This window comes from Aythya fuligula, chromosome 1 (genome assembly GCF_009819795.1).
Source record: "Aythya fuligula isolate bAytFul2 chromosome 1, bAytFul2.pri, whole genome shotgun sequence".
Classification (NCBI taxonomy): domain Eukaryota; kingdom Metazoa; phylum Chordata; class Aves; order Anseriformes; family Anatidae; genus Aythya; species Aythya fuligula.
The window spans coordinates 185,006,327-185,032,059 of record NC_045559.1 but is presented as its reverse complement, the minus strand read 5'-3'; the positions used below and the strand labels follow the sequence as shown (position 1 = coordinate 185,032,059).

The 25,733-nt window shown below is 40.6% G+C and overlaps 1 protein-coding gene across 1 annotated transcript in view; it reads left to right on the top strand.

Annotated features, from left to right (window-relative positions):
* MTUS2 (microtubule associated scaffold protein 2) overlaps nucleotides 1-25,733 on the top strand; it is a 292,552-nt gene that overhangs the window by 102,380 nt on the left and 164,439 nt on the right. Inside the window, exons 3-5 of the mRNA XM_032208295.1 lie at nucleotides 993-3,590; nucleotides 9,523-9,763; nucleotides 19,344-19,550. Of these exons, the coding sequence (XP_032064186.1) occupies nucleotides 1,299-3,590; nucleotides 9,523-9,763; nucleotides 19,344-19,550 (2,740 nt within the window). The 5' untranslated portion in view covers nucleotides 993-1,298. The remainder of the gene's footprint in view (nucleotides 1-992; nucleotides 3,591-9,522; nucleotides 9,764-19,343; nucleotides 19,551-25,733) is intronic.

The following is a 25,733-nucleotide window of genomic DNA, read 5'->3' as shown; positions in this document are numbered from 1 at the left end:
CAGGCAGATGACATTGGTTGGTCTTCCCTCAGCACTGATGCAGCCTCACCTTGAACATTGTGTCCAATTCTGGGCCCACAATATGAAAATGACATTAAGGTATTTAAATACATCTAGAGGGGGGCAAAAGCTGGTGGAAGGGCTGGCAGGCCCTTCCTGTGAGGTCCTGTGAAGCGAGGCAGAGGACACTTGGGTTTGTGTAGTTCAGAGGAAAGGAGGCTGAGAGGTGACCTACCTGCAACTCCCTGAGCAGGGGAAGCACAGAGGGAGGTGCCGGTCTCTGCTCCCTGGTCACAGACAGCAGGACTAAATTTTGGACTAAACCAGAGGTGGCAGGGAGCCAAACGGATCTGCACTGTATCAGGGCTGGTGTATAATCCTGTATAGCTGAGCGTACACATACGCAACTGTCTCTTAGAATAACGTAGTTTTTCTTTGCAGTCCTCCATCCATAGTTCTTGCTTTCTTGGCACCCATGGATCTGGCTGAGGAGTATCAGAGGGGATGGGATGTCCACACAAGCACAGCAGTGATTTGTACAAGTCAAGGGAAGAAACTCATAAATGTCCCCTAATAGAGCTGGAATTTTAATACTTATGGCTTGTCTCTACAACGGTGCTTTAAACGCATCAGTAACTACTCTTCATGCAATAAAGACATTGTTATAGCAGTATGAAAGTGCTCAGATCCTTGATGTGGGGGTTTCATCCTCACCTAGCTATTTATGGCTATTTACAGTTGTAAATCTAAGTAGTGAAAAACAGTAGCAATTACTCTTCTGACAGGACAGTTTTAACTGCATAACTTCTGAAGTCAGAGATCTGGATTACACCAGAAATCTTTGCTGAGGCCAAAGTTGTGATTGAAACAGCATCTGAAGAGTTTGAAAGCACTCTAACCTGTGAGTGCTGCTGATTTTAACTTTTTTTAATAAGCATAATTCATGACACTGGTGTAATGTCTTTTTTTTTTTTTTTTTAATTTCCTCACAGGTTGGCTGGATTAACTGGCTGTCATTCAGAGGGAACTTGGCAGATCTATTTTGCTTTCGTTGAACCTCTCTACTGCATGTCGTGAAGATTTCCTGGGTCCAGACGCTGCACTAAAGACAACTGAGCAACACAAAAATGTGACTTTGACAAGAGACTCCAAGCTTTCTGACTCGGAATTTTTTACTGATCGGTTTATAATTTAAACCTATAACTGAAGCATGCCTAATAATTAGTTAACCTGTTAGGGGGAAGAGGCTTTCTCTGTAATTGGGACTGCCAGAAAAAGCAGTCACTTGAAGTTTCAAAATGAGTGCTCCATTAATCCCAAACAAGTCATGTTATGCCCAGCTTCAGGACAACCACAGCGAAATAAAAAATAATAATGAAAGCACAGTGACTATGGGGGATACGAATGCCAACCAAATAGTGACAAAAGTTAGAACCACGGAAGGGGATATCAAGAAACGTGATTTGACAGATGAGAGTGGGAATATACACCCTGGAGGATTAGAGAAAGTTACTCACCTGAATACGGAGCAGAATAAACTGGCCTTCAGAGACCCTCGGACCTGTAATAGCAGTGTACAGGAAAGTAAACTGCCCTCAACCACAAGCAGGGAAATAGGGAAAGACTCTAGGACCAGCGAAGCTAAGGATATATCAAGGCATATCAGGATTAGCCGAGGACAAAGTCTGTCCAATTTAAAAAGCAGCTCAAATGATGCTAACCTGGAGGTTGTTTCAAAAGGTGATGTTGGCCTCACCCAAAACTTTTCTAAGGGTAAAATGTCCAGGACTGTGGAGATGGAGAGAATAAAAAGGCTTTCTCTGGGCAGACCGAGTAAATTGTCTCCTCAATCTGAAACATTTGCAAAAGAATGTGTTGGCCGCGTGTCGTGTAAACGTCTGCTTTCTGCATCATTGGATTCCATTGACAGGTCACACCATTTGATTGGAAATACAGAGAAATCACAAAAAACATCCACAGATCATTTTCTCGGGATGGTGTTTCATCCACTTGACAATACCTCAGAGGAAAATATTGTGTTTTATTCCAAACCATCTACCTCAGGGAACAAGAAAATAAGTAAACCAGAAAATGTACCAAATGTTAACACTGAAAGCACACTGCATACTTCTCATACCAATCATCATTCATCTACTAAGCCCAACGAGACTGCTAGTAAATCAGAAGCACAATTAGGTCAGGGTGATAAAAGTAAGAAAATGGACCTTAAGACTGCACCATCTCTACAATCTAAAAACACGTGCCAACAAAAGATTGAGAGAATTACGCTGGTAGAGTTACTGGAGTGTCAAAAAGACGAAAGCACAATAGTGCAAGAAGAGAAAAGGTCTGTGTCCGACTCATCAAAATTTCAAGCATCCCATCTTCAAGACATCTGTAATAAAGTAAAGGAACCATTGTCAAGCCAGGTGGTAACCTATCCCGATGACAAATTGCAAAGTGATAACTTCACCATCAATGGGGAAGGGAGAAGAAGTAATGACAGTGACAGCAGGGCAACTAGCCAGGTTAGTGAGGAATATTGTACTGACAAAGAAGTGGAAACAATATTCCCACTCACCTGTGATAGTCAATCCAGTGGCAAAGTGTCACCTAGACAAAATGAAAATTTACATGAAGCTGATGCAGGTTGCACGGAAACAGTTGGTGAACAGATCTCTCTGATACATAACACTAACATACCTGACAACAGATCCTTGCAAGATAATGAGAATAAACTGATGCTAGTCAAAGGAGTCACCGAGGATGCTGCCATGCCTGTTTCTGATCTCTCAGATCAGCACAGAGCATGCAGTGCAGAGACAGCATCGAACCAACAACCTGACAACCACGACAGTGATGTGGAAACCTCAAGCTTTTCGGTTCCAAGTACAAAGACAGCTCATGCACAGAAACATCCTCCAGACGAAGCACCAGAGAGCTATAAGGCTTTGGCAAAGGCTGATACCTTTTTATGTGCCCCAACTCCCGTGCACCCAGTGGCAATGCTGGATGTTAATAGTCAGCCCGCCCTATCTAACAGTAATTTGAAGGACCTTTATGCACTTCATGTTGACAAACTGTCACCCTCCTCAGTCCTACCTCCTGTTGACAGTACACAGTTGTTAAACATATCCCCTAAAGTGCCTCTCAAGGCTGCTTGCAGCAGCGCAATCCCCAAACCTATCCTGGTCCACCCCAAGGGCTCCCTCGCAGATAAGGCGGACGTGGACAGTGACTACAGTGAAAAACTGGAAGAAAGCATGGAGGTGAAACCTGCAATACCCAAGCCCAAACATGTGAGACCTAAAATCATCACATACATTAGAAGAAACCCTCGCTCGATAGAGCAGCTTGACCCTTCATTTGCACCGCCGGGGCTGCCTTACAGTACCCCTGCGTGCGGCGTGCCAATCTCTACTGAGCAGAAGGCATCCAATGGAGGGGAGGTGAAGCCCCCCACCATCCTGTATGACAAATTTAAACCCGACATCCAGAAGCCAAGGCTCTTCAGTTCTGGATTGGTGGTGTCAGGAATTCGGCCCCCGGGCCATCACTTCGGACCGATGAGTGAGAAATTTCTGCAGGAGGTAAGGAGGTAGCTTTGACAGCCTCATTTGTATGCCAAGTGGTGATATTTGCATACTTTCTGCTGCCAGAAGCTAGTTGTCAAACCTTAAATAAGACATATATCCTAAATCAAGGAAATATGTGATCATTAGAAGTACACTTAACTGTTTCTGGCATCAACCCTGTTGTGGTGTCTGATCTGTGACTGGAAGTTGTCACTGTATTCCTCCAATGTTTTCCAGCAAGCCAGTCCCTTCCTAGTAGTATAAATAGAGATGTTTAAAAAGAAAAAGACACGCTATTTGAATTTATCCATAAACGGTCCTTCTATTTTTTCTCAAAGAACATCTTTGAGAAATGAATATAATTTGCCCACAGAGAGACTTTTCCTCCTTAATGGGAAACTTGGCAGGTTTTTACAGACAGAGCACCAAAGGTCTATATGCATCCTCTTCTGTTTAACAATACAGAAAACCAGGGACTATCAGAGTTCTTTTTAGATTATATGTATAAAATGCAGGAAGAGATTCACTTTGACTCACTGTAAAGTAGTGTGCTATACCAACAAGTTTCTTAAATACGAAAACTTGCCTGTGAAAGTTTTCCTGAGTAGCCAAAAGGTAATGGAAGTCCCTCTGCACAGTTCTGAGCCCTGACATCTTGTTGCGTTTCCACCTTGGCTGGGCAGGAGTGCAATCCCTGCTGGGAGGTGAGAACAGTGGTTGAAGGTTGACCTTGCTTGGTAGGTGGAGAAAGGGCAGGGAAGAGGGCATTACATTCAGGTCTGTGATGTGCCCTTGAGTTCACTGCTTTGGACCTAGGATAGCTCAACGAACAAGCTTTTTGTATAAATACCTAAGATCACACAATTGTATTTAATTTGAACTAGACTTAAAAAAAATAAAATTATATATATATATTATTTTTTTTTTTTTGCTGTGCCTCATGGTGTGTTATTAAGGCTCTCTTAATGCCATGTCATTCTACATGCAGTATTTATCTAAAGAATAGCATTGAAATAACACATTTGGTGATGGTGTTGACGATCAAAAGCCATCAAATACCCATACTAAGATATCATGTGTGAGTATAGATTGATCCTTCTGGCATGTTAACAGGCAACCTAGAGACTGTTGAACTGATCATGGACTATAGTTTTTAATAGAGTACCATCTCATCCCAAGCACAGGAAGGGCAGTGCTGCCCTTTTCTCTTCAGCTTCCAGCTCTATCCCTTACATTTTGCATTCAGAGGAGGAATTATTAAAGTCTTTGAGAGCTTGTATATGCCACCCATTACTATGGTATCTTCACAGTCTCCCGGTAAGGTGAGGAAAAATTACTGTAAAATGAGGGAAAATTACTAGGTTATTACCATTTAACTGAAATTTAAGACAAAATAACACAGACTGTGTAGCTGTTTGGCTGATTATAGGGTGACGTGACCTTCCGAAGACCATAGGTTTCTATAGCCCATACAGTCGAGTTTGGGAAAATCAGGCAGCGTCAGCAGACCCAGCTGGAAGTGAAAGACCAATTTCTGGGCATTGTGAAAGACTGTTCTTAACATGAAAAGGACTTAGGTTGTGGCAGGTCTTCAAAGTGATTTATTCTAGACAAGAGTTAGAAGGATGACAAGTATGAGCTAGAGAAGGCCCAAAGCATTTTATTCCCCTCCAGGAAAAATGACTTTGGGTGGATATTTCAATGGGGGTAGTGTGAGCCCAAGCAAGCAGCTGCTTCAGAGAATCTGGATCGCCTGGAGGAGATACTGGGAAAGAAGTTGATCAAATTGAAGTGCTGAGTTTGCTTTATCTCAGGAGTCAGGATTTCTAGGATCAGCTGCTGATAACAGGGGATGACATTTAGTCTCTTCTGAAGTCACCCTAAAAGCAAGTACCTTAATCCCCTGCTGGTAAGGGAATGACAAAGGGGAGTGCTTTGGGTCCAGAATGAATCAAAAGAAAGGATAAAAAGGGATCTGTGCAAGTGGACAGATGCTTAAAAGAGGCTTTGCACAGTATCTGTTCATGGCAGATGACTGATGTGTGATCCAAAGGAAAGCAATTAGAATGGGCTGAGGGAGACCAAAATCGCCCTGGCAGATTGACAGTGCTGAAGACTCAGAGCTCTTGTAGACAAGGAGGTGCTGGGGCAGGATGACTACTCTACATCACCTTTGTGAGGGAAAAACTCCCAGACTACCCTATTTCACATGTCCAATTTGGGCTTTGGAGTGCTTTGATTAGCATTTTATAGCTCTTTACATAGCTCTGATAGGGAGTGTTAATAGCTGCTATCAATCAGACCTGTAATCTCTAAGCAGCCTTCAGCTAGCTAAACGGTAGGCACAGTTAAATACCCCTTTGGGGGCCATCAGCTCGGAAAGATAGGGAGGTGCTGTCTTGGACAGGAGACTGCAGGGCAAGACCTAGCTGAGGAAGACTCAAGGACTAACCCTCAGGGCTCCTTGTGTTGCTGGTGCTAAAGCAGGGCAGCATAGATGAAAAATCCAGCTCTTTGGAACATCAACATAGCATGGAGGTAGATCTTCCTTGTGCACCTTCATACAAAACAAAACAAAAAAACACCTCCTACTTAAAAACACTTTAAAAAAAATAAAAATAAGGAAACAAACAAACAAAAGTTTAGAAAAACTGATCAACAGGAAGACACAGCTTCCAAGGCTCACTCAAGATTGTTGATATGACTGTACTGGGAACATACTCCCCAGCTCAGCTTCATCCTCAGCTCACCCAGAGCCTGTTCCCAACGGCCACCATGGACAAGAGCAACCTGTTGTGGAGGGATAGAGTTTACCTGTATGAATATGATCCATGCTTTACCAGATAGGGGGGTCTTGGTCCATTATATTTGCTACCTTATTGCTGCTCCCAAGAGCCCTGAGTCTAGCAGGGGTCCTTAAGGGGATCTGCAGATCCCCAGCTCTTCTGCCTGTCTCCCCAAGGTCGTGCTTGCCCCATTCAACCATTTCTGGGGCTATTTGCCAACAAGGATACTTTTCTGCTCCATAGAATACGGACTAAAGCCTGCTGAAGTGAAGACCCATTAAAGGGGTAGGGGAAGTTGATTTATATATAAGCAAAATTGTGTTGTTTTTCCCCTCCAGTCTCATGATGTGAAATGTCTGAATCAGTTTTGCTGACTCTTTTCCCAAATAATTGCCCAAAGCAGGAACTTGACAAAAAGGATTCTTGCTTGAGGCTTTAATGTTTGACAACGATATAAACAAAGAAACATGAAGGAAAATGTAGAGCAACCTTACCTGCTGGCAGCACTGCTCAGAATTACCCAGGTTGTGGAAATTCGTGAATGTTTCAGGTACTTGCTGTAGACTTTCCAGCTCTTTCTAACAAGTTCATTAATTTGAACTGTGAGTGGTGAGTGGGGAATGTGCAGAGAGTGATACACACTACAATTCTGAGCTGAGCTTCCTAAGGCTGTCAGCTTCCTAAATTTTTGGTTGACAGGCTGCCAAAGATCTTTTCTTTAAAAGTCCCTTAAACAAAAATCTGGTACAGGACACTAACAAGACTTATATGAATCCAAATCTCTCTTATCTGCTCTAAGATGGCTTTATAATCAATAATTGCACATGATTCTATTGGGACAACTTGAATTCCACACTTGAGGAATTCACTGCTAAATACAAAAGAAAAAGGGATGTATCTGCCCAGGGAGGTGGTGGAGTCACTGTCCCTGGGGGTGTTCAAGGAGAGGTTGGACGTGATGCTTAGGGACATGGGTTAGTGGGTGACATTGGTGGTAGGGGGGTGGTTGGACCAGGTGATCTTGAAGGTCTTGTCCAACCTTAATGATTCTGTGGTTCTATGATTCTATGACCATGGTAAGTTTATGTCTCCCTATGAACTGGGTTCTTTGAGAACCTGAACCTCTATTTCCTGAGAGACAGTTGGGTAAATCCTTCTCACTTCTTACAATGTGAGAAAATGTTTTATCCTTGTGATTGGTTTTGTGTGCATATTCCTGTGTTACTCGCAGCATACGGTCAATAAAGATGAAAATGATGTGACTGAAGGTTTAGTTAAGCTGACCCAGTTTATCAAAGTTGTATGGTTTCTATATTTAAAGATTAACTCTATTCCTTATACTAAAGTACTTGGCATTGGCATGTTTGCTGCCAGTTAAATATGAGATGATGGAAAGAGTATAGTGAAATCAGATTGAAATAAATTCATCAGGGAGAAAAAAAATAATTGAATCTTATCCAAGAAACAATCTCATATCCAGAAGTTGAAAATAAGAATCTAAGCATCTGCTACAGTCCAGGCATAGAAGATCATCTGTACAGTAAAAACCTGCATCCTAACTTGTAGAAATAGGTCATAGAAGTGTAATAAAAATGGAAACTGGTATATCTCATGGCAGGAAATAGTACTGCAAACAAAGGAAAAAATATAGAGCAAAAATATAATACTCAGTGCTTGTTGCATCTGTCCTCCTAGTTCCTGTACAGATGCCTCAAAGATGCTATACTTAATAGTTTAAAGCCAATCTTGTCTCTTTTAGCAAATTAAAGATTTGCTAAATTAGGATTAAAGCTCTTGCAACAGCTAGGATCAAAGCATTTATAGCCAATGTTAAACTGCATATTCTGAATGCTCATAATTGCTAAATAGAAATTGATTTGGCATATTATATGCATCATAACTTGCAGCAGAGTTAATTAATTGCCAGTTACATTTCTTCCTAGGTAGCCTATGGCACTTTTTTTGATTAATTTTTAAAGAAATTTAGTTCAGATTTCGTATTTCCTAAGCCATTTTTTTCCTCTGGCCTAAATGAGATGCAATGAAAAAATATTCATGGGTCCTTGCTAGATTATGATGATTATGCATTTTATAAGGAATGGTAAAGAAGTTGGACTCTACCCAGAAGAGCAAACAGTTCTTTGCAAATGAGAGAGATGAAAGCCCAGAGAGTTTCTGGCATTGCTTTGTGCCCTCATCCTGAGATGGGGAAAGAAGTATACAGAGGTGAGGATCAGGGGTTGGCTGGAGTATAGAGGGATGCAGGGACTCAGCTGGGGAACCAGATCATTGTTTGACTGCAAGCTCTCCACTAACAGCCAGCTTGCTTGAAGCACGTCCAGCGTGGGACTTACTGTGCTGGCCTCACAGAATATGCCCTGTAAAGTACTGAGAGACTTGTCACTGACTTTTAGGAAAGAAGCATCTATTTATGACTAGCAGTAAATGTTTCATGTCTACAAATTTGCTTTTTTCACCAGATCAAAAGGGGAGCCGTGTTTTATAGCTCTGATTTGGAATATTCTGTCAGCCCCCTGATAATAAAACATACAGAAACATGCACACTTCCACAACTGCAACTCTTTGGGACTTTAGGGGCACAGATTACAGTGCACATTTTGCAGTAAGAGCACGTGGAGTTTTTTTCAGATACAAACAATTTGACAATCCCATTTCTCTTATAAGGTGAATTAAAATACCTTCAACTTTATTTATAACTGTTGTGTTAAAACAGACTCCCCCAAATTGTATCTATCTCAGTAAGAGTATTTTAAATAATTTCTAATAACAGTTCCACTTGCACATTCTCTGGGTGTATCTAACTCTTTAAATGATATCACCTCTCAGGACTTTACAATGAATTCATTTTCAATATTTGAAGATTTTATTTTATTTTTGTTCTGTTGTTAGTCAGTTTGTCTATTTTCTTCTTGGGAAGAGATCAATTCTTTATTTGGGTTTGTCTGGATTTTGTGATTGGAACATGTGTATTTGTGGAGAGGGATTCATATGGTTAGACCATCACTTTTTAAAAGTCTGCAATGGTCTGAAGCCCAGGCTCATGAGAAGGGAAAAATAGCCTTTATAAGCAATTTAGAGATACACATTCTCTGCATATATTCATTTATTGCATAATATCTGTGTTAATGATTTTTCTGTAGGTTGGGGAAAGGCCTGCAAAAGATGAATTTTGTCCTCCACAATATACCCACTACGAGGTTCCACCAAGTTTTTATCGATCTGCCATGATACTCAAGCCACAGCTAGGACTGGGTGCAGTCTCCAGGTTACCATCTGCAAAAAGCAGGATTCTCATTGCAAGTCAAAGATCCTCAGGTACCTGTCTTCATCAGCAAGGAGAAATAGCAAGTGCTCCCAGCCTCTATCACCCTGATACTTCAGGTAAAGTATGAACTTTCTTTCTTTTCCTTTAACTATAGTTACCAATAAGAACCTTTTTTCAGATGTAAGTATCACAAAATGAGCAACATCTTAACCTGACACTACAAAGCTCCAATAACACTCTTTGAGAAGTGTCCTTTTATCCTGAGGCAAGGCTGACTGAAGAGTCTGGGGCTTGCACAAAGGTTGTTTAACAGGTCATTGCCTACAGAGGAGGATCAATTTCAGTAATAATTCTCATTGTGCTCTTTTTCATCTTACTCCTCCTTGTAAATACCTGAAAAGTTTTTGCTTTTGTCGTGTGGAAGATAATGGAACATTTTCTCCCATCATTAAGATCCCATTTTTCAGTCTGTCTATGATATTGTTCATCATGTTGTGTTATGAAAGTGTTGGTGGTGGTCAGATGTGCCAGCAGAGACCTTGATCCTCTGAAACCTTAGTATACACCTCTTTGGAGACAATGATTTTGATACCTTTTGATTCCCAGCTACTATGCAGGGCACAGCATGACCCCAGGCTGAATTACAGGGGAGGGAAAAGTCAAAAGTGTGCAACACCAGAAGACAGAGAGAATAATCACCTCTATAGGACACTTCTTGGTAGCCTGGAATAGCTTGGAGGTTTTAACAATGTACATTTAAGCAGCAAGTTCATGGACAAATGAAAATCAGTAATTGCCAGTGAAAAGTAACAGCTGCTTAACAGTCTGCAACTCTGCAGAGATCTTCAGATAATATTAAAAAAGGATAAAGTTAAGTAATGACTTGAGTTCATACAGTCCATCCTCTTGCCCCAGGACAGAATTCATTTGGATAAATGTTTATTTAACCTATTAATGAAAAACTATTTATAAAAACCTCCAATGTGAGAGATTCTACAGCCTCTGAAAAGGAAGGCTGCTCGAGTTAAAAGTTTTCCCTGGTGTTTTGCCTAATTTTTGTTGCAATTTACTTCGCCTCCTATCTGGAGAGGAATCACAGAATCATTAGGGTTGGAAAAGACCTCCAAGATCCAACCATCACCCTACCACTGATATCACAAACTAAATCACGTCCCTAAGCATCACGTCCAACCTTTTCTTTAACACCCCCAGGGATGGTGACTTCAACATCTCTATGTAGCAAATACTAGTTCAGCCATACATGTTGAGTTCAGTCAGCACTGAATGTGGGAATAGATGTGCAGAGAGCAATTGGATCATACTTTCCATTTAAATGAAAATGCAAGAAGCTGCTAGTTCAGGATACAACATGGATAAGCCCTTGTGTAACAAAAGCAAGTTTGGAAGACAGAAATGAGGGCAATATACAAACAGGTCCTATTAACAAATCCAGTCTCTTTTCTGCTCCTTGGAAATAATATTACCTTGATTTTTATTCATCCAGCTTAATTAGCCTGAATCACTGCTTACTGCAGACATGACTTTTCTCTAGCCATTTGTCATCTATATAGGACCATACATTATATATATTATTTGTGTATATGTATATATATATATATACATACATTATTTTTATTATTTTACCATCTTCCTGTATTGAAATTCTAAAATCTAAACAGTGTCAGCCTATCCTTCCTATTTATTGCCTGTAGTATCAACTTCAAAAATTCCAGTGAATGAGAAATATACATGAGAAAATTGCAATAGCTGTTAGTGCGATTCCTATTCCACTGAAGTTCCTTTTCCTGAAGTTTTCCTATTTCTCAAAAGTTGGGGATTTTTGAATCTTATCACTGATTATTTCTTGGACCTTGCCTGCTTTGGTGGTCAATTTAAATCAACAGCTCTCTGTAATTTCCTTCCTACAACTGTTATTTTGTTTGTTTCTCTCTAGCCTGTTGATACCTCACTGTTTCAAAGATTCTATTAAAGATAAATCATGGTAGTCCAATAATTTGTCTGCCTTCTCCTTCAGGATCCCAAAGTGTACCTCATCTGGTCTTTGGGCTCTAACTGTTTTTATTGATTTTAAATTACCCAAGACTTGTTCTGGAGAGGTAGCTAATGTCTCTAGTTTTTCACTGTCAACCCCAGGACACGTTTTTTTTCACTTCTGGCATCTCACTTTCCATTTTCCTTGTGAGATGAAGAACATGTTTAACTTTACTGCAACATCTTGTTCTGCTGCAAAGTACTTCACATTGCTTTCTGGTGATTCTGTGTCTCCCGTTACCGATCTTTCCTAAATTTCTGATACCTTCTAATTAGTTTACATTACTTTTAGGTTTTGCATTTTATTTCACATTCATAAACTTGAGTTTTCTTTGTTCAAAGCCTTTTCTTTGCATATCCTAAGTGACTTAATCTTTCATCAACATGTAACTTCATAAGTCAGCTTATCAGTCTTTTCATCTTTACTGATTTCTTTTAGGAAGAATGAGTTGCTCACGAAAGAGGATCAAGGGACAACAAAGACAGTACCAGTGTAAGATTGTGAGAGCAGCAGAGAACTGCTTTCTGCAGTTGTGCCTGTGCTGCTGCACAAATACAGACCAGTATCATTTTCAGCTTTTTGTCAACCATTTTCCTATAATTTGGCAGTTTATTGTGGTATTAAACTTTGATCAGCATTATTGGTTTTGATGCAGTATTTGAGAAACACAATTAAATGTACCTTAGATGGAATCATATTTACAAATATAAGGAAAAAAATGCATGAGCATATTGTTAGCATGTTGGAAGTGGTGCTGGTAAGACCTTTGATCATGGGTATTGTGGGGTGTAAGGGCTTGGCTGACAGCACTGAAAGCAGCCGAGGACTAGCAGGCATTTTTCACTCAAGCATACTAGCCCTGCCTTCAGGAATGCTAATCAGCATCTCTTGCAGCTCAATCCTGAGCTTTTAATCCAGTTTTTAATCCTTGTGATTTCAGTCCTGCCCTTAGGTAATGGAAACAGGGATCTAGCCAGTTGCCATCCAGTGACAAAGTGTGGGGTACCACTGAGGATTTTAAAATTAAAATTGCCATGGCACAGTATCGAGGACAGAGCCAGGGCCTCATAATAAGGATTTTATTCCCCTCTGCCATGCCTTTCATAAAGTAGCAGCCTGCTTAAGCAGCACTGATAAGCTGAGTGGTTTGGCCCATGTATAATGCTAATACTCATAAAACTGGCTGTAAGGTAATTGATAATTAAATCCCTGAACTGCTGTGATGGATTGCAAGTATGGCTCGTACATTAAGGGCTTTGTTAGTTTTAAGACATACCAGGTGGAAAGTGAAATAATGATGAATGTTCCCACAGTTCTTCAACTGTGATGCCTAAAATGTGATCATTCATCTGTACGACACTGGACACAGGCACTGACAGTGGCTGCAAGTTACTTACTGACCAGTAATGCTACTTAGGTAATGCTTTACATTGGATGGGTCTGGCAAGCAGTCTGACCTGTAAAGAGAGGCATTGTGCACTGTAGGTAAGATAGGAAGCCACTGAATTGGGGTGTATTTAAGCATATATTAGGTATCTGAAAGCTGAACTTTTGTTTATCTTATGTAAATTGACTCTGCTCTTTCTTTTGGAAACTTGTAATTCAAAACAAGCATTGAAGGATATTGTGTCTAGAACATATAAATGATGAATATGTTTCCTTGGTTCTGAAGACTTGGAGCAAATGTGGCAGGATATACATGTACATTTATTAGCTGATTAATTTAATGGGATTAATGTCTCATTTTGAGAAGTATGACAGAGATCTCATCATTAAATCTTCACTTAATTCTACACTTTTTTGAGTAGTGCTTATGGTAATTTTTTTTCTCAAAGAGGGAGTTAATGAAATTTTGTTTCCTTATTACCTGTCCATCGATTGAATTTTCCAGTCCTGAGGGTCTAGCAGTTTCTTTCATTTCTCAACAAGTCAACTCTTGTTAAAAATTAAATTTACATGCACATCAGGACAGCAGTGTTTCTGATTTACCTAGACACACACAGACATATGTATTTGTATATTTGCAAATATTTATTGTAAATTTCATCATTAATGCTACAATATGTCTTTAGCTTTTTCCTGATAAGATTTCAGCTTTGCTTTTGTGCTGATTTTCAGGAATACCTAATACTTGAACAAGTAATTGTGTTTTGGTGATACAGGAGAGGTTTTGAAGTTACTTCCTGAAGTATTTCATTACTGCTGCTCCAGCTGCATGCTCATTTTATAGGCTTGCAGTCTGATGTACTTGCATTTGAGCTGGAAAACTTAATTATTTTTTTAAGAAGAGAGGTGAGAAGTTCAGAATCAAAAATATTCTGTAACCCTCACTAATCTGCAATGGTTTCAGTTGTCACTCTCAGCTTCCTTTGGGTGAGCAATCTGATTGCATTTCCTAAAGAAGAATGAAGTACTTTGAAGGGAAACACTCCTCTCCATCGAAGTCTTGCTAGGGATATTGTCACCATACTCAAGACATAGCCATATGCCACCTCTCAGCTCCCATCAGTTACTGACTCTTCAAAGACTCAGAATACCTCTTATGAGAAGGGTTGCCTATATGGCTGTGTTGTATCAGAGATAATCCAGGTGTAGTAGCAAACAAATGCCTCATCCCCTGCCTCTTCCCCAAGGAGAGCTGATCATAGCTGGCTGGGCACCTGCAGCACATCCGAGCAGGTGATGAGCAGCAGCTTGGTGGAAGATGTGGCTCCAGTGCACCCAGATGTGGTCTTGGTGCCCTGTACTTTGAGAAGAAAATGCAGTGAGTGTGGCTCTGTCTCTCGTTTCTGTGGGCTGCGTTGCACATCAGCTCTAGAAAGTAAACACAGACATTTGCAGCTTGAATGAAGCACAAGCTGACAAATTCTTGGGGCACTGAGAATGTGCTAAATGGCCTTGGGTTGTCTGGGAGCTAGAAAGGCACAGAGCAGCTGTGGGGGGGGTAAATATGAAGCAGGTGATGCTGAGCATTTCCTGCTATGTGATGTTCAACAGGGACAACTGTCTTGCCTTTGGAACTGGCCAGTCCCAGGCTTGACAGTATTTAGATGAGAGAGCATCAGGGAAGCTGGGCATAATATGCTCACTGTTGTAAAACCCTCTGGTTTAAAGTGTAGGTAATTAAACTTATTGTTTTCAGGCCTCTTTCCTCAGCTATTGTTCAAAGGAAAAATAATTATGTCAATAACAGGGAAAACACAAGGGTACTGGAAACAGAATAGATTTCTTATTTGGCAGATTTGTTTTTAATCTCTGAAGATATCAAAGACTGAGTTAACTCCGAGGTGCCTTGAAAAACTGCTTGTATTATCTCTGACTAATTCTGCAAACATGTAGATAACATTTTTGCCCCAGATTCCTCAACACAAGGAAAATGTTCAGAGCACCATCTAAAAAAAGGTGAGCTCTTTGAGAGTGAATCACACCTAGTGGTGAAAGTTTTAAGAGAAAAGCTTGTCCAAAAAAAAAAAAAAAAAAAAAGAGGAAAAACAAACAAAAAAACAATAACAAAGGCTTAGCATGGATCCCTAAATCACAAGTGGAGTCATGGAGTTGAAGTCTTGAACTGCTACTTTCTCAGATGAATACATGCATGGAATTCATTTCTATAGCTTTTCATTTGTTTTAGCTAAAAACTATTTCAGCCATCACAGAGAAGTCACAGTAAAGGTGCTCGTTAGTTATACATGTGCATGGAGATGCGATTTGTGTGCAGTGCAGATGCATAAGAAGTCTCGCTCAGACTGTTTTTAAGGCTCCCCAGGCACGTCTGTTTTTTGTCTATCAGTTGTTACCTCAAAATGTTTTTGTCCTCCTAGATGGAAATAGTTTGAAGTGTCACAGAAAATCATTTGTGTGCCATACAGACAACAATACTTAATTCTATAATTAGCTTCAGGCAGTGAGGCAAGCTGGAAAGATTTTTGCCAATTTTTTGTTAAGCTTATTTTGGCAGATTTTTATTAAAATGAAAGCTGCTCATTAAAATAACTTTTGTTTTGTACTTGCAGACCTTGTTTGCAGGAGTGCTTCTACACTTCCAAGAAATAGAAATAGAGAACAAACACGCATCATAAAACTTGATGATATTTAGAACAGAAAACAGGTACAATAGGCTGATGCCTCATGTATTTTAATGGGAAATAAGACACAAACTGACTTAGCTTTAAGGATTTGAATGCATCCTTAATGTGGATAATGTCCTGCCCTCAGGTTCTTCTGAGGCCCTTGTGGTAGAGAAGAGCTGGATTACAAAGAAGGAAGGGAAAAGTAATTTAAGGAAGATGATGAGTTCAAGACACAAAATATTGTTAGTTCAGGGGAAACATGAATAGGAGTCACAAACTGAGAAGTCCCCAAGCACAGAAGTGTGAGAAACATCGGGAATAATCCTCACAGAACTGAGAGCATGAATTTGAAGGTAAAGGTAGAGATGGGTAGAGGTGGGGCGTTGTTTGCTGCAGCAAGGTGCCAAAGTTTGTCACTAATTTGTACCTCCTGGTTTTATGAAATTTCCTCTTCAGCAGCAGCATTGGTGGCTCCATGCTTGCTCTGCAGTGCTCAGTGCCCTGCTGGCTGCAGGCAGGTGCTCGCGTGGTGGCAGAGAAAAGAGAGCTTGGGGACTCAGCACAGGCATCCCTGCAGTAAAGCTGGGGACATGGGAGTCCCAGGTGGACCTCACAGTCCTAGGGCAAGCTCATTTCAAATGCTTTTTAAACAAAACTATTTCTAACCACTTCCCTCCCTGCCCCAGTGGATTTATTCCCCTATTCTGCTGCAGGAAATCTGTCATATTTATAGCTTTTTGCTCTAGAATGGAAAGGTTTCTCCCTCCACCTCGATTTTCAGTGGTTCTTAGGAAAAAGAAATCTCATCTCTCAGCTTGTGTAGCACAGGCCTAGTTATGCATTTTTTTTGGAAGCCTGGAGAACCCACAAGAGACAGCCCCATAGTTTTTCCCTGCTGCCACTGACCTGGGCAGGTTCGTTGCTCTGCAGCTGAGCTTCCAGCTGCTTGCTGTGGGTCCTCACATTTGCTTCACATCAGGAGGCTGCTTGGGTTTGGCCCTGCCATTGATACAACACGGAATGTTTTGCACACTGTGACTGTTTTGTGTGCCTTTTGTCATATGTAGTGTCATTAGTATAATTAGTCCTGTAGGTACATGGCCAAGATGATGTTGGGTCATGCCCTTGCTGCAACAAGTGTGTGGCTAGGTAAGTAGGATGTCTGGCTCATCCAAAAACCAGCTGCAGTGCTCAAATCAGCATTGGTGAGGCCATGTCAAGTCTGGCTGTGGAAGGGAGAGATTGTGGGGTCATCCTTCTGTAGGAAAAAGTGCAATCTTATACTAGCACAAGCTGATCTGGATCCCACCTTGAGCATTTGTCAGTGCAGGAAGATACTAGTCCACTCCGAGGGATTCTGACCAAAGATAATAAGCATGTAATTCCTGGCATTTGGGACTCTTAAAGCCTCTCGCTGTATACTTCTTATTGTTCCTACATAAATATCAGTGAATTCTACATGAATATCTGTGATTCACACCAAGTGCAAGCTGTGCTGGTGGTGCTGAGGGAAACATTGGGAACAGGTTCTGTAGTACTTTGCTGTGTAGTCATTTAGATGTGAATGTCAAGTCCCAGCAGTGGGGAGGGAAAACAGGGAACCATAAAACAGCTGTAATGGACCACTGTCAATGTAATACTGCACAAGCCAGCAGCAATTTGTTATCTATTCTCCTTGGTAATGTGCCTGCACTACCCTTCACCTGCACCTGGAGCCCACAGTTCCCTCAGGGCACTTCATCACATAGTCCAAAGGAAGCCAGATTCAGCATCAAAGTCCAACATCATCCCTGGTGGTGAAAAAAATGTCATCAGGGAATTTTTAGTCTTTTGTTACACACTGCAGGTATTTGTTACTTTCTTTATGGTTACTCTCCACAGTACATCATCCTCTGGGCTGCTAAAGGTGCAGTGGCCAGACATTCAGTTCCTTGTGTCTTAATAGAGGCCTTAACTCATGAAAAATGGCTGCAAAAATACATTTTTAAGAGTTTAAAGGATATAAAATATTTCATTTCAATTATTTTGTTGATCAAGAAGCTTTTTTTTTTTTTTTTTTAATAGGAATGTGTTTTATAGGAAAACCACTCCTTTTTGGCTTGGTGTTACAGATAGAGCTATTTCAAAAGAAACAGCTTAGCTCTGTAGAACAAAACTTAGTATTGTTACTATCATGAGGTACACAACTATCTTTCAAAATCCCTGTAACATTTTTTTTCTGCTCAAAGGGATTAGTCTTGTTTTCTATAAACTCTCCTCAAAGTGTAATGCTTCATTAACATTAATAAGGCCGTGACCTACATAGTTTACAATAGAATTAGATACTGTAATAATGTGAAGATCATATTTGTACCATGTGGTTAATTTGTATCTTTCTTTTATATTATGAATGCTCACTGCACCCTTTAAAGTATGTGTCAGGTTAAGTCATGAACAGCATTGACCAGATGGGAATGGAAAGAAGGTGACTTTATGGCTTTTTCTGGCAGAGTATGTTGATAATTTTAATTCTACCTTGTCTTCTAACCTTCTGGCCCTGATTGCTGAAGCACTCAAGCATCAACTTTTAGAGAACTTTTTTTTCTCTGCTTTTCAGGATGCCACAAGGAACACAAATCTGTTAGTGTCAAAATACAAATGCTCTGTCCAAATGTACAGTTGAGTTATAGATCTGCTTGGTATCCAGGCCTTCAAAGCAAAACCAAACCCAGAGCTTTAGTTCTTCCATGAAAACAATTTGAGACATTTATGGACTTGTCTTCTGGATTTGCCTGGAAAAGTTTGCCTAAGCAGAACGTGGGTAGGAGGACAAACTGGAGACAGATGACCAGTTGGTGCTTACCCCAGGCACACATGGTAGCCAAACTGTTGTTGTTGCCTAATTTCATCCTTTGTAAGCCCTCTATTGGAAGTTGTCTGAGACTTGGTTGATGTCATCCATGTAAGCTGATGTTTTATAGTGAGTTGAACACTCTCGGTATAAATGGCTAGTGGTATACTAAAAAAGTACAACTTCACAGGGCAAGTTCTTGTTCCCAGGCATGGTGTGAGAGAAGGGCATTTTCTTTTAGCAAAATATGAAAGAAAGACTTCAAAGAAGTATTTTCTTTGATGGAATAAAAAGAAGTCCTGTGTCCTTGAGGAGGATTGTTGGTATTCTACAATAGCTTCCAAAACTGGAGGCTATGCAATGATGTGTTTGTCTCAGAGTCTGAGTTTCTTTTAATTGGCACATAAGAAATGTAAAATTAGAAAGTGATACAGCATAAAAGAAGATAACTTTTTTTTTTTTTTAAAGTAATGGACTTGAACTACATTATTTGTTGGAATTTTGACTTTGTGCCTCATGGGTTCTTGCTGTATTTCACATTTTAAAAATTATGGCAACCTATAATTGTTTCACAGAATTACTTTTTAATCAAGCAAAGAATAAGATGTTACTGCAGTTTGAGCTGCCCTCAAAAATTGTATTCAGTCTTTTACTGACTTTATGTAGTTAGTTGCTACAAGTAGTATTCCCAAGTATGTCCCAGCTGAGTTTAATACAAAATTCTTTCTTTTTCCTTCTTTCAGTTGATCTTAAGAAAGGCCCATGTCCAAATGCTGCAAAGTCAAATCTCCCCAAGCCATGTCAGACTGGACTTCGTCCTCCAAGTTATTCGCGGTTGCCAGCGGCTAAGCTGGCAGCATTTGGTTTCGTCAGGAGCTCAAGCGTATCCTCCGTCTCCAGCAACCAGTCAAATGACAGTGCTCAGAGTGATCAAAGCAGGACGACCAACCGTAAGTCCAAAAAGTGGCCTTCTTTTGGGGGGGGGAGATATAAAATAGATGTACTCCGGGATTGTCCAGACCGTAGTCTGCATACAAGGACTAAATCTCTGCAGAATTCACTGATCTGTTCTATGCCACTGAGATGTGGGTTTGGTATCTTGATTTCCCAGAGTAATTCTATAAAATATTATTAATAATAGATGAATAGTTACTGAATGTACATTGCACATAGAAGGAATTAGTTTTGCCTTTTGCGGAGAAAATTGTGTTGAGAGTGAACCTGAAGCATTTCTCTATTCGGTTTTTATGTAAAATACCCCTTCATACAAGCTGAAGTAAGTAAATAATCATAGCAATCTGTGTTTGGTAAGCACATTGCAGCCATGGAGAACAGTTTAGAATATATATAATCCAAAATGAACAACGGAGTCTTTCTCATGTATTTTTTTTCTGTCTCTTAATATGCAGAATAATAAACATGTTTTAGAAAATTAATGCCGTTGGTATAAAATGTGATCAGAACTGATGTCGCAGCTATTGTCTCATCTCCAGACTTGGAAAGATCCCTTGGCTGAAATGTCATTTCAAATCCTATTTTCTGTAACGACTGTTAATTTTGTTAAATCCAAAATAATACCCACCGGAGTGTGCAGTCCTTGGGAAGTGTGCACAAGCCTTGGGCTTGCAGCAGAAAGGGGGATTGAGGGATTTTCATGCCCGTTTTTCTTGCTTTGAAGACCAGATCGAGACTGAACTGTGTCAATATCAAAGCAAGTGTTATCAGCTGGGGAGGGATGCAGACAGGGGGACCAGGTGACATAAAGCACCAGAGGAGACAAGATGCTGCAGGCTCCAAAACCTTTCACTGTTTGTATTAATGCAAAATGAAAGACAATAATAAATAAAATGAAAGTAGTTAAAAGCCCTAAGTATTTTCCCTCTCCTGTCTTATATGGAATCAATGAAACGTAGAAGTGTCAGAACTCCATTGCATTCTGACTTTTCCAGTGTTTCCAAGCAAGCACTTGTATCCTTGTTTTACTCTTGGACTGATGGCTCATTTCTGTTTAGTTTCTACTGAGCTTTACTTTGAAAGTAGTCAATCTCTTCGCTTTGCATTTTCACCCTAGATCCTAAGACTTTGGAAAGCATTTCCTTTTCTTCTGGTGGTATAATCTTTTTGTCTTTGATTACATAAAGGCATTGTTAGGGATAGAATTACCTAGTTGCTTATTAGTTCTAAGCTACACCTCTGCAAGAAATGTTGTGTAGCAATTTCAGGTGTGAATCTGAAAAAAAACACCATGTGTAGTTTTTGGACTATCCTTGAACATAGCTGATGCAAACAGGTACATTTCATACATCTGAGAATTCTCTAAAAGGAAAATGCTCTAAACTGTGCAACCTGAAGCAACAGATCTCAGTTCAAATACTGTACAAGAAGCACTAGTCATCTGAGACTCAGAAAGCTACATTTAGCTCTTCATTTGTCTTAAAAGAAGTTGATTTCATTTGTGTATTATGTCGTGTTTTTGTATTATATTTGTACATTAAGCCCTTAAAATCTGAAATCATATTTCAATCCCCATAAGAAAGTGGAAGTATGTGTTGCATACATTTTGTTGCAGTCCACTTAGTTGAAGATGATAACCATCTTTAACTTATGATTACAATTTTGTGAACGACTTCTTCATGTTGCAAGAATATCTCTGGATGGATATGAAAATTACCCAGGGGAAGTATTCTGCTGGTACAAATTCATGTAGACATGAGCATGACCTGTCACCTGATGAAAACTGGGACCTATCATTTCTGATTTTGCACACAAATTAGATAACTCATCTAAGCAGTCGTCTAGTTTCCCTCCACTCCATGGGAGAGCGAGAGAATGGACATCTCCAGAGGGCCATCTGCCTGACATGGTTTGTGACATGCACCGCTGTTTGGCACAAAAGGCACAACTTTTTTAATTTGTCTTTATTTCCAAATGGATAATGCTTCTTCCTGGACCCGGGGTGAGAGAGCGAGAAGGGGCTTTTCCAAGGGGGTGAGTGCACACCCTGTATTTGTGGTGTTTGCCCTTGGGTAAGTCATCACACAAGAAGTTACCAAACATCACCCATTTTCTTTGTCTTAAAAGCAACATAATTCCCATTAATCACTCCTGATAGGACACCTTTCTTTCATGCATGGCAGAAAAAATATTCTCTACGTACCAGCAAAAAATATTCTATGTACCAGCAAGAGTTAAATTAGGTGCCCAACACCCAAGGAGCACAAATTAGTTGCCTTCCATTCTGCTACAGCTTATTTAACACAGATCAGCAGTGCACTTCAACATGCTTGGAAAGCAACTGAAGAGTGGATGTAGAGAGAAGTATTGGCTCAGGAATCTTAGCATGACGTGTTATTCCTTCCTTTCTCTGTCTGCTGGAAGAATGGTTTTATTTAAATTAAATAAATAGCTGATTCTGTAGTTACTACCTGAGATCGTGTCTTTGACTAAATCAGGCTTAGCAAAGGGCAGGGTAAAGTTTTACTGTTAATTTCCTAGCTCAGTAGGGTAGAAAATGCAAAATGATCTAGCTTCAGAAATCTTCAAAGATACATGATAACACAATTTCCTATTTAAGCAGTATCTCTGCATGTCAGAGAGACAGAAGTAATTGAAAACATCTTACAAGTCTGCATATGTTATAAATAGAGGGCCTGCCACTGTTGAAAGTGAAGGGGCTCACCTCAAGATCTTATATCTGCCAGAAAAAAAATCACCATGTACTGGCAGTTTCTAAAAAGCAGATGGCTTTAGCCGGGTGGGAGGAAAACATAGGTTTATTCTGGGGGCAGAGTGTTTTATGAGAAACAGTGATTCTTTAAGAGGTCCTGGTGTGATCCTGTGCTTGCTTTTCTCTCCACTGCCAGATGTCTCGTGGTGTTAGCTCTTCCTGAACTCGTGATTCTTACATTTCTTTTCAGCAGTCCCAAGCGGTGTCTCTTTTTGACGTACTAATACCGATGAAATGCTGTCTAGAGAGCAAAACCACACTTGTTTAGAGTAAGGAGACATGATGTTTGTGTTGCAGGGAAGTTTGTTACTGGAGTTGTGATGCGGCAGCTTTGTTTCTAACCAGATTTCTCCCCTTCCCCTGACCTTTCTGCAAGCAGTAAGCCTGGATGCGGCATAGAGCTTGTGCTGTGCTTCTCAGCTGACTCTTCCTGGCAATAGCCTCGTATTCTTACTGACTCAATTAAACAGATTTGCAGTGGTGAGACACTGCCCTTTTCCCATGGTAGGGACAGGGCAGGCTGTGCAGCGCTTGCCTGCTTGCCCTCTGCTCTTTCTTGGACTCTTGTCCCTGTGGTATGTGTATAAGCGAGGCTGTGGTTCACTGATAACAAACCAACTTCTACTGCCGTGCCATCAGCTGCTTGTCAGGATCAGTTGTAATGAGGCTCTGCTCCTATGGGGTCCTGCCCAACCATGTGTGGCATCCAACATCTGTGGCATCCAACCTGTCCAGCCCGTCAGCAGCTTCTGGGGCAGGGAACTGACCTGCAATGCAGGGTCACTGCCCCATCTGGTCATATAAAATCCATTTTCTGGTGCTTACATATTCTGTGCACAGGGCAGCCAGAGTCCATGAAGCTCTGTGAGGATGGATAATGGTGGCATGTGAAGCAGCTTCTCACCTTGCTGAAGGAGGTGGGATGCAATGACAGAAGCCAAAGACTGCTCCATTTTGAGAGATGAAGATGGGTGCTAGGATTGATCAGGAGAGCTGACCACGGCAAAGCACTTGCTGTCCTGCCATGTTCAAAATAAAATGGTTAAAAAGGTTCAGGGCGAACACTTTGCTTCACGTGCTGAAGAGCAGTTGTGTTTGAATAAAACATCTCAGAGAAACAGAAGCAGCAAGAGCTTGCCGCACCATATCAGAGGGGGTCCATTCTTTGTTGCTGTGAATATTTCTCTCCCCTCGGTGCAGAGCAAGCAGCTTTCCCTGCCACTTTCACGCCTCCCACCCTGTGACTTTCCACATGAGAGTATCTCTGTACCAACCTGCAGCAAGGCTCTGGTGAGGTCTTGATGTCTTCTGCTGGTACAAAGCCACAAGGTCTAACACTGCTGCATCTGGCTCAGCTCGCGACCCTGACAGCTGACCCCCCAGATTTGTACTGTGCTGCAAACTGGCTTTCCTGTAACATCTTTGTTCAAGGTGACCTGAAAAGTTCACATTCACCCTCAGTTCCTGCCCACTACTTTTGAGATTTAAAAATGTATAATCTTCTAAACTAATTTTCTTTATTTATGCAGAGGCTTTTTTGTATGTCAAACAACTTTTTGATGTTGTTCACTTTCTAAATTGCCTAGAATTGAAAAACTCAGATACTTTAAGAGGGGTGTAAGTGCTAAATATGAGAAAAATATGTGCGGTGCTCCAGGTGGGGTCTCATGAGAGCAGAGGGGGAGAATCCCCTACCTCGCCCTGTTGGCCATACTGCTTTTGATGCAGTCCAGGATACGGGTGGCTTTCTGGGCTGCAAGTGCACATTGCCAGATCGTGTTGCATTTTTCATCCACCAGTACCCCTAAGTCCTTCTCTGCAGACCTACATTCTATACACTCATCACTCATCCTGTGTTCATATTTGGGATTGCCCCAGCCCAGGTACAGGACCTTGCACGTTAACTGCATGTTGTTCATATGGGCTCACCACTCAAGCTGCCAAGGTCCCTCTGGAGGGTATCCCTTCCCTCCAACATCGACCGCACCACACAGCTTGGAGTCGTCCACAAACTTGCTGAGGGGGCACTCAGTCCTACTGTCCATATCACCAACAAAAATGTTAAATAACACCAAGAACACAGTCCCCTGAAGGACACCACTCATCACTCGTATTCCAAGTAATTACTTTTATGCACTTGATCAGAAGAGACTGTAATGTGGTGCAAGCACCACATAGGAAACACTTCATTAAGCACTGTGGAACAGTTTGATGTGTGGAGCAGTGCAAGAAAGAAGGATCGTTTAGAATGGGTTAAGGTACGATAACTGCTATGGGTTTTGGAAATGGAAAGATGTAGCTATAATACCAGGAAATACTTCTTAGTCATGAGGTCTACTAGTCTGTTAAATAATCTTCCAACTCAAGTGATGAAAGCCACGTTGCTTAAGATTCTTAAAATAGAATAATAGCCTGGTGTTAAAGACAATTCTTCTCTGGTGAGGTGCTAGACTAAAAGACATAATGCTGTTCAGTATCTTCCCACAGTTCTGAGTGCTGAAGCAATTTCTTTTCAGATAGAGCAAGGAAATTGTGATGAGTATTTCAAAACTTGTATTAGTGTCTCATGACAGCTATTTTTTTTGTTGTTTAAAATTACAGAAATATGAAACTGTGTGTTTTGTGTAAACTTCCACAATCCCTTCTTCATCAAAATAGATTTCACACTGGTTTGGGGTCTTTCATTGCTTGGCCTTTCTAAATGCTGAGTTTCCATTCTAGTAAGCAGATGTCAAAGTACATCAGATTTGGGTGGTTGCAGAAATGAGGAAATTAAATTGAGCACAGAACTCTTGAGAAGACAGCTAATTGTCTCCAAAAAAGTAGAACATCCCAAACTGTGGCATGGTGGACAGATACAGCAATCACATTTCTGTGGCTGATTTTCTGATCATTTTTCTACATAATAAATTACATTTTTTTCCTTTTGATCCTGTTCTTGTATTAACATTTTGATGGAAGAATCACTTTATACCATCACTTTGCTCTGAATAGAAGTGAAACAGAACAGTGCCAAGTTAGGATTTTCAGCTCTATGGGCAAAGCATCTGGAAAAGTGCGGTGTGTCAGCCAGGAGCAAGGGCTGAAAAGACATTTTAGATGCCTTCCACTCTCCCAACATTTACTTCTCATACTCCATTTCTTACTGCTGTGGAAAAAAAAAAAAAAAAAAAAACACACTTCAAAAGTGACTTGGAGGTACAGGCACAGCAGACTCTCTGTGTCTGCAGATCTTGAAACAACAGTGATGATGTATAAATTGTCCTTTAATTTCAGTGGTGCCTGTGAAAGTATTTAAAGTGCGATAATACTTTAATGGTTTAGATAATGTTTTTTCTGTTTACACGGATAACCTCTTTCACTGCATGTCAGAGCACTCAGGATGAGGGAAGCAGTACCACACTGT